The 12,447-nt window shown below is 43.6% G+C and overlaps 2 protein-coding genes across 4 annotated transcripts; both read left to right on the top strand.

Annotated features, from left to right (window-relative positions):
• Nucleotides 1–231: 231 nt before the first annotated feature.
• On the top strand, nucleotides 232–831 carry LOC122233455 (keratin-associated protein 9-1-like). The gene has a single exon (XM_042965634.1). The coding sequence runs from the start codon at nucleotides 294–296 to the stop codon at nucleotides 822–824; it is 531 nt and encodes a 176-aa protein (XP_042821568.1). The 5' UTR covers nucleotides 232–293; the 3' UTR covers nucleotides 825–831.
• A 10,102-nt stretch (nucleotides 832–10,933) lies between these two features.
• LOC102949421 (keratin-associated protein 9-9-like) lies at nucleotides 10,934–11,595 on the top strand. 3 transcript variants are annotated; one of them, XM_042965610.1, is made up of 2 exons: nucleotides 10,934–11,016; nucleotides 11,083–11,595. In XM_042965610.1, the coding sequence occupies exons 1-2, from the start codon at nucleotides 10,934–10,936 to the stop codon at nucleotides 11,579–11,581; spliced, it is 582 nt and encodes a 193-aa protein (XP_042821544.1). In that variant the 3' UTR covers nucleotides 11,582–11,595. The 3 variants fall into 3 exon arrangements, with proteins under 3 accessions (XP_042821544.1, XP_042821542.1, XP_042821541.1); XM_042965608.1 differs by having other exon boundaries at nucleotides 10,934–11,139; nucleotides 11,191–11,595; XM_042965607.1 differs by having other exon boundaries at nucleotides 10,934–11,595.
• The last annotated feature ends 852 nt before the right edge of the window (nucleotides 11,596–12,447 follow it).

Genomic DNA, 12,447 nt, shown 5'->3' with positions numbered 1-12,447 from the left:
TTGATGATGTGAATAACTTTCTTTCATCTGAAAATGTTTCTATGAGTTATTCTCAAATAGAACACATATTAAACACTTATTTTGTAAAAATTCATAATATTTAGGAAACAACTTCCTTTTTTACAATTCCTCTAGTGACTATGGAAAGCAATGTAAACACCAACAAGGAAAGTCCTGCCCATTGGTCTAAACTTCGGGGGTCCAGCGCATAAAAGCCCCAGAACCGGAGGAGGCACCAGAATCTGAAAACCTCACCTCCGGACAGGACCCGCCCACCCTCCACCCCCGACACCATGACCCACTCGTGCTGCTCCTCTTGCTGCCAGCCTACGTGCTGCAGGACCACCTGCTGCCGGACCACCTGCTGCCAGCCCAGCGGCTGTGGGTCCAGCGGCTATGGGTCCAGCTGCTGCCAGCCTTGCTGCCGCCCAACTTGCTGTCACACCACCTGCTGCCGGACCACCTGCTGCCAGCCCAGCTGCTGTGGGTGTAGCGGCTGTGGACACAACGGCGGTGGGTCTAGCGGCTGTGGTTCAGGCTGCTGCCAGCCTTGCTGCTGCCCAGTTTGCTGTCACACCACCTGCTGCCGGACCACCTGCTGCCAGCCCAGCTGCTGTGGGTCCAGCGGCTGTGGACACAACTGCGGTGGGTCTAGCGGCTGTGGGTCGAGCTGCTGCCAGCCTTGCTGCTGCCCAACTTGCTGTCACACCACCTGCTGCCGGACCACCTGCTGCCAGCCCAGCTGTTGTGGGTCCAGCGGCTGTGGGTCCAGCGGCTGTGGACAAAACTGCTGTGGGTCCCACTGCTGCCAGCCAGGTTGCTGAACCCCCGTGTACTGCATGAGAACCTGCTACCACCCCACCTGCTGCTGCTGCCTGCCTGGGTGCCTAGCCCAGGACTGTGGATCCAGCCGCTGCTAGCCTGATTACTGCCCAATATGCTGTCAGTCCACTTGCTGTAGGACCACATGCTGCTGCCCTTGCTGTGTCCAGCTGCTGCAAGCCTTCTTTGTTATTCATCTGCCTATTTAAGAGCTTGTGAATCAGATTGATGAAGTATGGACCACTTTTTTAAAATTATATTCTTCCTTATGTCCTGTGAATCACATGCCCTGTATCCTGCTTCATGTATCCTGCTATGGAGCCATGATCTCTGCTTTGACTCCAGGTCTTTGACTCAGGTCTTCATCCTGTCCCTCTAAGTATCTAGATAAAGAAACAAATCCTTATGACTCATACATGGGTGTCACCAAATAATGAAAGACTTCATATCATTTTTATATTTCAGTCCTCCTATGATGCTTTCTACCTGTCATGATCACTTTGAATATCTCCCTAGATGCAGAAAGTCTTACTTACATTTCTTAATAAATCCTGTTCTATTCTGAATCTCATTTTGTCTCTCTTTTTTTTTTTTGTCCAGTGCTCCCAATGTGAGAATTTATACACAAGTTGCCTATCAAATGTAATGTCCATTTGGAGCCTCATACAGTCTTCCACAAATTATTATCTCCACTTTTGGATAAGGAAAGTTCACAGCAGAATGTCGTAGCTGACATGGACAGACTCAGATCCCAGACTACATCTCCTTCCCTTTCTGAAGTGCACTTACATTCATATCTCCAGTCGTGTTAGAAAACACCCTGGGTGGAGAAGCCAAGATGGTGGAACAGCATGGAAGTTTTTTGTGTGTCTCGCATCCATGAAATACAGCCAGACCAACACTAAACCATCCTGCACACCTAGAAAACTGATCTGAGGATTAACACAACAATATGCACAACCTGAACCACAGAACTCAGCAGGTACATGGTGTGGAGAGGTGAACCTGAGGAGAGAGAAGCCTTGGAGGGCAGGGAGCTGCTTTTGCATGTGGAGAGAGGATGGAGACAGCAGGGGGTGTGTGGATACGGGAAAAGCACCCCTCCCCAAAAGCAGCTGGAGAGAAAGCGGAAAAGTGGAAACAGCTGCAAGGACTGAACTAAACAGGGAGAAAGGAGAAAGAAGAGGGTTTAAATTCCATTAAGACTGTAAACAGGGGAGTGCAGAGTCTGAAACTCTGCAGCTCAATACCTGGAGGTGCTCTGGTGTGAAGGGCGAATCCTCAGGAGCAGAGTGGGGTCTGGGACATTCTTGGGCCACATGGGGAGAAGTGGTTCCACTGCTGGAAGGACATTTGGTAGAGGCTGTGAGGCCACCTGGGCCCAGCAGACCCCAGAGAATGGCCACATTCGCTGGTGCTGGAACGATGTCATTGGGGGTGAAGCCTGGTGCCAGATGTGTGTTGTGATTTCCCATAATCCCTGAGGTGGTACTGCTACACTGTCTCATGAACTTTTTCTGGGGTGGGCTGGCACCTGGCCCCGGTCTCTGGGCATTGGCAGCAGCACAGTCCTGCAAGCATCCCTGGGTGCAGCTGGCACCCAGCCATTGCTCGGTGAGATCCTCCGCAGAGGGTCAAAGACACAGTCCCTCAGAAGTGGGGGGCCAGGGAAGGCAGCCGCATCTGAGACAAAACTCAGGAGGGAGGTGCTGTCTGGGGCTCAGTCATAGACGGTGTGGAAGCAGAGAGTGGACGGAAGCCAAAGACGAAGGACAGGTCCGCGATTGCTGATTGGGGAGAACAGAGTTCCCATACTAGAGACTGGGTAGCTGGGTGACACCATTTTCACTGCTCCCGCCCATGCGCATATGTACCTACAAGCACCACAATCCACCCCAGTAGGCTAGCAGCGCCATCTAGTGGAGAACGGAGCCATTACACTAAGCCCCGCCCAACTGGGCCAACCTCGCTCTCCAAGAACACAAGTCTCACTGCCTGCTAAGTTCATGGACTATGAAGTACTTCATAATTTGACTTCGAGAGAAAAATGAAGTAATTTCAGTCATATTTCAGTCTGTTAGCTGGTCCACCTATTCAACTTTCTTTCTTTCTTTTTTTTCCCTCTTTTTCATTTCTTTTATTTTTCTTAAATACAGAAAGAGAAAAAATTCATTTTTATTTTCAATTTTTATTAAACATATTTTTCTTTAATTTTTTCTACTATAGTTTTTACTTTTGTGTAAAGTTTTTCAAAATATATTTTATTTCCATAATTTCATTTTAGTCTACCTCAGTGTATTCATTTTTTCAAATTTTCAAACAATTTATTTTTTTTCTTTTTTCTCCTTTTTTTTCTTTAATTTATCAAGCCACTTGCAACACCCAGACCAAAACACATCTAGGATCTACCATCATTTATTTGATTTGTGTGTGTGTGTGTTTAATTTTAATATTTTTTTCATTTTCATTTTAATTTTTTCTACCTCATTAATTGCTTTTCTCCCTTCAAAATGATGAAATGAAGGAATTCACCCCAAAAGAAACAGCTGGAAGAAACGACAGCCAGGGACTTAACCAACACAGATACAAGCAAGATGTCTGAACCAGAATTTAGAATCATGATAATAAGAATACTAGCTGGAGTCGAAAATAGATTAGAATCCCTTTCTGCAGAGATCAAGGAGTAAAAGCTAGTCAGGATGAAGTAAAAAATGCTACAACTGAGCTGCAATCTCGAATGGATGCTGCGGCAGCAAGGATGGATGAGGCAGAGCAGAGAATCAGCAATATAGAGAACAAACTTACAAAGAATAGTGAAGCAGAAAAAAAAGAGGGAGATTAAGGCAAAAGAGAACGATTTAAGAATTAGAGAAATCAGTGTCTCATTAAAAAGGAACATCAGAATCACAGGGATGCCAGAAGAGGAAGAGAAAGAAATAGGGGTAGTAGGGTTATGTGAGCAAATCATAGCAGAAAACTTTCTTAACCTGGAGAAAGACACAGACATCAAAATCCAGGAAGCACAGAGGACTCCCATTAGATTCAACAAAAACCGACCACCAACAAGGCATATCATAGTCAAATTCACAAAATACTCAGGCAAGGAGAGAGTCATGAAAGCAGCAAGGTAAAAAAAAGTCCTTAACCTACAAGGGAAGACAGATCAGGTTTGCAGCAGACCTGTCCACAGAAACTTGGCAAGCCAGAAAGGAGTGGCAGGATATATTCAATGTGCTGAATCAGAAAAATATGCAGCCAAGAATTCTTTATCCAGCAAGGCTATCATTCAAAATAGAAGGAGAGATAAAAAGTTTCCCAGACAAACAAAAATTAAAGGAGTTTGTGACCACTAAACCAGCCCTGCAAGAAATTTTAAGGGGGACTCTCTGAGGGGAGAAAAGATGAATAAACAAACAAACAAACAAACAGATAAATACCAAAGGCAACAAAGATTAGAAAGGACCAGAGACCACCACCAGAAACCCCAACTCTACAAGCAACATAATGGCAATGAATTCACATCTTTCAGTACTCACTCTAAAAGTCAACGGACTCAATGCTCCAATCAAAAGACATAGGGTAACAGAACGGATAAGAAAACAAGACCCATCTATATGCTGTTTACAAGAGACCCACTTTAGACCTAAAGACACCTTTAGATTGAAAGTAAGGGGATGGAGAACCATCTATCATGCAAAAGAAAGCTGGAGTAGCCATACTTATATCAGACAATCTAGACTTTAAAATAAAGACTGTATCAAGAGATGCAGAAGGGCATTATATCATAATCAAGGGGTCTATCCACCAAGAAGACCTAACAATTGTAAACATTTATGCGCCAAATGTGAAAGCACCCAAATATATAAATCAATTAATCACAAACATAAGGAAACTCATTGATAGTAATACCATAATAGTAGGAGACTTCAACACCCCACTCACAACAATGGACACATCATCTAATCAGAAAATCAACAAGGAAACAATGGCTTTGAATGACACACTGGACCAAATGGACTTAACAGATATATTCAGAACATTTCATCCTAAAGCAGTGGAATATACATTCTTCTCCAGTGCACATGGAATGTTCTCCAGAATAGACCACATACTGGGACATAAATCATCCCTCAGCAAGCACAAAAAGATCGAGATCATACCGTGCATATTTTCAGACCACAACACTATGAAACTCGAAATCAACCACAAGAAAAGATTTGGAAAGGTAACAAATACTTGGAGACTAAAGAACATCCTACTAAAGAATGAATGGGCTAACCAAGAAGTTAAAGAGGAAATTAAAAAGTATATGAAATCCAATGAAAATGATAACACCACAACCCAAAACCTCTGGGATGTAGCAAAGATGGTCATAAGAGGAAAGTATATAGCAATCCACGCCTTCCTAAAGAAGGAAGAAAGGTCTCAGATACACAACCTAACCTTACACTTTAAAGTGCTGAAAAAAGAACAGCAAATAAAACCCAAAACCAGAGGAAGACAGGAAATAATAAAGATTAGAGCACAAATTAATGCTTTAGCAATCAAAAAACAGTAGAACAGATCAATGAAACCAAAAGCTGGTTCTTTGAAAGAATTAACAAAATTGATAAACCCCTAGCCAGTTTGATCAAAAAGAAAAAGGAAAGGACCCAAATAAATAAAATCATGAATTAAAGAGGAGAGATCACAACCAACAAAGCAGAAATAAAAACATTAATAAAAGAATACTATGAGCAATTATATGCCAATAAAATGGGCAATCTGGAAGAAATGGACAAATTACTAGAAACATATACACTACCAAAACTGAAACAGGAAGAAACAAAATTTGAACAGACCCATAACCAGTAAAGAAATTGAATTAATAATCAAAATCTCCCAAAAAACAAGAGGCCAGGGCCAGATGGCTTTCCAGGGGAATTCTACCAAACATTTAAGGAAGAGTTAACACTTATTCTCTTGAAGCTGTTCCAAAAAATAGAAATGAAAGGAAAACTTTCATACCCGTTCTATGAAACCAGCATTACCTTGATTCCAAAACCAACCTCACTAAAAAGGAGAACTATAGACCAATTTACCTGATGAACATGGATGCAAAAATCCTCAAGATATTAGCCCACTGAATCTAACAATACTTAAAAAAATTATTCACCACAACCAAGTGGGATTTATACCTGGGATGCAGGGCTGGTTCAATATCTGTAAAACAATTAATGTGATTCATCATATCAAAGTTCATCATAAAAGAAAGTTCAAGAACCATATGATCCTCTCAATAGATGCAGAGAAAGCATTTGACAAAATACAGCATCCTTTCTTGATAAAAACCCTCAAGAAAGTAGGGATAGAAGGATCATACCTTGAAATCATAAAAGCCATATATGAATGACCCAACACTAATATCATCCTCAATGGGGAAAATCTGAGAGCTTTCCCCCTAAGGTCAGGAACACGACAGGGATGTCCACTCTCACCACTGTTATTCAACATAGTATTGGAAGTCTTAGCCTCAGCAATCAGACAACACAAAGGAATAAAAGGCATCCAAATCAGCCAGGAGGGAGCCAAACTTTCACTTTTTGCAGATGACATGATACTCTATATGGAAAACCCAAAAGATTCCACCAGAAAACTGTTAGAACTGATTCATGAATTCAGCAAAGTTGCTGGATATAAAATCAATGCACAGAAATTGGTTGCATTCCTATACACCAACAATGAAGCAACAGAAAGAGAAATCAAGGAATCGATCCCATTTAAAATTGCCCCCAAAACCATAAAATACCTAGGAATAAATCTAACCAAAGAGGTGAAAAATCTATACAATGAAAACTATATAAATGTTATGAAAGAAATTGAAGAAGACACAAAAAAATGGAAAAAGATTCCATGCTCCTGGGTAGGAAGAACAAATATTGTTAAAATGTCTATACTACCCAAAGCAATCTACATATTCAATGCAATCCCTATCAAAATAACACCAGCATTCTTCACAGAGCTAGAACAAGTAATCCTCAAATTTGTATGGAACCAGAAAAGACCCTGAAAAGTCAAAGCAATCTTGAAAAAGAAAACCAAAGCAGGGGGCATCACAATCCCAGACTTCAAGCTATACTACAAAGCTGTAATCATCAAAACAGTATGGTACTGGCACAAGAACAGACATTCAGATCAATAGAACAGAATGGAGAATCCAGAAATGGAGCCACAAACGTATAGCCAACTAATCTTTGACAAAGCAGGAAAGAATATCCAGTGGAATAAAGACAGTCTCTTCAGCAAGTGGTGTTGGGAAAACTGGATAGCAACATGCAGAAAAAATGAACGTGGACCACTTTCTTACATCGTACATCGTACAAAAATAAACTCAAAATGGATGAAAGACCTAAATGTAAGACAGGAAACCATCAAAATCCTTGAGGAGAAAGCAGGCAAAAACCTCTTTGATCTTGGCTACAGCAACTTCTTACTCAACACGTCTCTGGAGGCAAGGGAAACAAAAGCAAAAATGAACTACTGGGACCTCATCAAAATAAGCTTCTGCACAGCAAAGGAAACAATCAGCAAAACTAAAAGGCAACCCATGGAATGGGAGAAGATATTTGCAAATGACATATCAAATAAAGGGTTAGTATCTAAAATCTATAAAGAACTTATCAAACTCAACACCCCCAAAACAAATAATCCAGTGAAGAAATGGGCAAAAGACATGAATAGACATTTCCCCAAAGAAGACATTCAGATGGCCAACTGACACATGAAAAAATGCTCAACATCACTCACCATCAGGGAAATACAAATCAAAACCACCATGAGATACCACCTCACACCTGTCAGAACGGCTAACATTAACAACTTAGCCAAAAACAGATGTTGGCGAGGATGCGGAGAAAGAGGTACCCTTTTGCACTGCTGGTGGGAATGCAAGCTGGTGCAGCCACTCTGGAAAACAGTATAGAGATTCCTCAACAACTTAAAAATAGAACTACCCTATGACCCAGCAATTGCCCTACTAGGCATTTATCCCAGGGATATAGGTGTGCTGTTTCGAAGGGACAATGCATCCCAGTGTTTATAGCAGCACTATCAACAATAGCCAAAGTATGGAAAGAGCCCAAATGTCCATCGATGGACGACTGGATAAAGAAGATGTGGTATACATACACAATGGAGTATTACTTGCCAATAAAAAAGAATGAAATCTTGCCATTTGTAACTATGTGGATGGAACTGGAGGGTATTATGCTAAGTGAAATTGGTCAGAGAAAGACAAAAATCATATGACTTCACTCATATGAGGACTTTAAGAGACAAAACAGATGAACATAAGGGAAGGGAAACAAAAATAATACAAAAACAGGGAGGAGGACAAAATTTAAGAGACTCTTAAATATGAAGAACAAACAGAGGGTTACTGGAGGGGTTGTGGGAGATGGGATGGGCTAAATGGATAAGGAGCATTAAGGAATCTACTCCTGAAATCATTGTTGCACTATATGCTAACTAATTTGGGTGTAAATTTAAAAAAAAAATTAAAAACATTAAAAAAAGAAAACACCCTGGGTCTGAGCACCAGCAAGATGTTCATTTGAGTGTCTTCTTTGACCACATAAGTATTGTTTTCCTGTATATGCAGGTGACTCTGGGTCAAAGTTGTAGACATCAGTGTTCTACAATTCAGACATCAGAAGCCACATATGAGGGCAGCGGGACCTGCCCTGTAAAGCTCTTGTGAACACAAGATCCCTTTGTTGCCTTGGGCGCTGCCCAGGCCCTCAGCACACCTCTGCATCAGGTATAGGTGAGCAGGCGGTGTCCTCATGGGAAAGAGACACATCTGAACATACTTGTTTTTGCATGTGAAGCAAAAATCACATGCAAGAAATCACATTCTTGTATGGTTTACTAGTCCTCAGGACCTAATGGCAGAGTAAAAAGGTATTAGTTAGTTTTCTGCCAAACATATTATGCTTCCCAACTGTAAGGCAATTTGTTATCATGATCAAAATGTTACCAAGACAATTAAGGAAAAACAATGTCAGAGACTGAGAGACCATGCAATGGGCATGTATGACTTTGAGAAATCCATGAGCTTTGGACCATCTAAGGAACAGAACACCTTCCATTTTTTTGTGAAGGAACCATGAAGCATTTGATGGGAGAAAGATGCCTGTTCCAGGGAAGTGAGAAGAATGTGAGAAAGAAGAAAGAGAAAAAAACGTGGGCATTCATAGGAGTCATGATGGACAGAAGGCTGGTGCTTCTGGTCCTGAAATAATGGTGCTCCCTCAGCATTCAGAGATGTGGGGCTTGATTCAAGTTCTGAGAGGAATATGAGACTATGCTCTGGATCACCTCCTGGGAGCAGTGGAAGGACCTCTGATGAGCTACAAAGGGTCATGTCTGGGACACATGCCAACATTGGAGCTTAGGCATCCAGGATCCTCTGGAGAGACTGTCAAGGGCAAACTTGCCTACTGCTGGTTCTTTTTTTTTTTAATGTTTATTTTTTGAGAGAGAGAGACAGGGTGCAAGTGGGGGAGGGGTAGAGAGAGAGAGGAAGACACAGAATCTGAAGCAGGCTCCAGGCTCTGAGATGTCAGAACAGAACCCGATGTGGGACTCGAACCCACGAGCCATGAAATCATGACATGAGCTGAAGTCAGACACTTAACTGACTGAGCCACCCAGGCGCCCCCAGAGCTGGAGTCTTTATAAACCAAATCTCCAGAAGCAAGAGTTGAGTATTTTCTTAGTGTGGCACACACAGGTAGTATGACATTGTGCTGTCCATGAAAAGAGCCCATAGGCAGAGATGCAGATCTGGTGGGTAGAAATTGTCCCAAACACACAAATTTCTGAGATATATGGCTGGTGTATTCAATACATCTTGGACAATCTATGGTTTTCATCACTCTTTCCAACATTTTCTTAATTTGCTTAATAAGCTGATACATTTTCTGGATGAAACAAAGATAAGATGGAGGAGGATGAAGGGGAAGGGGAGGAGGAGGAGTAAGGAGGCAAGGAGAGAGGAAGAAATGAAGGAAGGAGACAGAAAAGAAAAGAAAAAAGAAAAGGAAAAGGAAAAAGAAAAGGAAAGAAACTTCAGAACAAAGGAGAGGAGAGGAGAGGAGAGGAGGAGGAAGGGAAGGGAAGGGAAGGGAAGGGAAGGGAAGGGAAGGGAAGGGAAGGGAAAGAGAAAGAGAAAGAAGGAAGGAAAGAAGGAAGGAAGGAAAGAGAGCAAATGTACATAAAAGTGTAATCAGCTACGTGAAGACACTGACAAGGCTAGCTAACAAGGTAAGGACTAAGTCACCAATTCACCCTGGTTTGCCCATACTGCCCCACTTATAACACCTGAAAGTCCCACATCCTGTGAAAGCATTCAATCTAGGTAAATTAGGAGTACTGGTCAAAAAGGACTCACACTTACTGATGCTTGCTTAGTCCCAGTGTAGTGCTGCTGCATCTACCCACCTGCTTTGGTTCTGTCTTGCCACATGGAAGAGATGATGCCAGACATCCTTTACCCAAGAGACTTTGGTTGAACTGGGATACAAGTTGAGTAGGGTGCTATGGGAGACAGATTTGCCTGTGGGAGGCTTGAATCAGGTTTTTGTGGGGAAACAGACCTGGGCTCATGCAGCTACTAAATTTGTCCCTGTGAACATACCAGCATCATGCCCATCACCTCAAGGATACTCCCAATCCACATACAACCTAAAGATAAAAGCTGGGGAGGGACCACTGCTCTAACCCTAACTAGCAGGAACTAGATCACATGATGCAATGGTCATTGAAGTGAGAATGATGCTGCTGTTGTGACCACCTCCCTTTCACCTGAAAATGTTTCTGCGAGTTATTCTCAAATAAGAAACCATTAAACACTTATTTGTAACGATTCCTAACATTTAGGAAACAACTTCCTCATTTATGATTGCCCCCAGTGACTATGGAAAACGATGTAAACACCAACAAGGAAAGTCCTTCCCATTGGTCTAAACCTCGGGGGTGCAGCACATAAAAGCCCCAGAACCGGAGGAGGCACCAGAATCTGACAACCTCACCTCTGGACAAGACCTGCCCACCCTCCACTCCTGACACCATGACCCACTCGTGCTGCTCCTCTTGCTGCCAGCCTACGTGCTGCAGGACCACCTGCTGCCGGACCACCTGCTGCCAGCCCACATGCTGTGGGTCCAGCGGCTGTGGGTCCAGCTGCTGCCAGCCTTGCTGCTGTCCAACTTGTCACACGACCTGCTGCCGGACCACCTGCTGTAGGACCACATGCTGCCAGCCCAGCTGCTGTGGGTCCAGCGGCTGTGGACACAACTGCGGTGGGTCTAGCGGCTGTGGGTCCAGCTGCTGCCAGCCTTGCTGCCGCCCAACTTGCTGTCAAACCACCTGCTGCAGGACCACCTGCTGCCAGCCCAGCTGTTGTGGGTCCAGCTGCTGTGGGTCCAGCAGCTGTGGACACAACTGCGGTGGGTCTAGCGGCTGTGGGTCCAGCTGCTGCCAGCCTTGCTGCCGCCCAACTTGCTGTCAAACCACCTGCTGCCGGACCACCTGCTGCCAGCCCAGCTGTTGTGGGTCCAGCGGCTGTGGGTCCAGCGGCTGTGGGTCCCACTGCTGCCAGCCAGTTTGCTGTACCCCCGTGTACTGCACGAGAACCTGCTACCACCCCACCTGCTGCTGCCTGCCTGGGTGCCTAGCCCAGGGCTCTGGATCCTGCTGCCAGCCTTCCTGCTGCTGATTGCCTCGCCAAGAACCACCGTCTGACTTGCCACTTGGGAATCGGTCACTGCCAAGCGTTGCGGAAAGCCAGCCCGCAATCCCCAACATCTCGGTTATTCTTCCGCCTGTCTACCATCTTGTGAATCAGCCTGATGAAGTGTGGACCGCTTCTCCCTGATTCGCTTCTTCTTTCCTTCCTCTGGGTCATGTGCCAGCTTCACCCATCCTGATACAGAGTTAGGATCTCTGTTTGGTCTCCATAGTCAAGAACTTTATCCTGTCCCTCTAAATACGTCAGTGAAACAACTCCTCAGGAATGACCTGTAACTCGTGGAAACTACTGAAAGCCCACACGGGTATGTTTTCTTTCTCGGTGTACTCAAGAAGCTTGTATGCCTCTTGCTGCCTGTTATGTTCCCTTTCAATGTCTCCCTAGACGCGGGGAGTCTCACCTGTATCTCTTAATAAATTCTCTATCATTTGGAATCACCTATTGTCTTTGTTTTTTATTTTATTTTATTTTATTATTTTAATATAGTTTATTTTCCAATTGGCTAACATAAAACACCCAGTGCTCATCCCAACAAGGGCCATCCTCAATGCCCATCACCCATTTTCCCCTCTCCCACACCCCTGCCATCCATCCTCAGTTTGTTCTCTGTATTTCAGAGTCTCTTGTGGTTTGCCTCCCTCTCTCTCTGTTTGTAACTATTGTTTTTGCCCTTGCCTTCCCCCACGGACTTCTGTTCAGTTTCTCAAGATCCACATATGAGTGATAACGTAGGAGATCTGTCCTTCTTTGACTGACTGATTTCACTTAGCGTAATGCATCCAGTTGCATTCATGTTGCTGCAAATGGCCAGATTTCATTCTTCTCATTGCCAA

Source organism: Panthera tigris, chromosome E1, assembly GCF_018350195.1.
Source record: "Panthera tigris isolate Pti1 chromosome E1, P.tigris_Pti1_mat1.1, whole genome shotgun sequence".
Lineage (NCBI taxonomy): Eukaryota > Metazoa > Chordata > Mammalia > Carnivora > Felidae > Panthera > Panthera tigris.
This window is presented reverse-complemented; position numbering and strand designations above follow the sequence as displayed.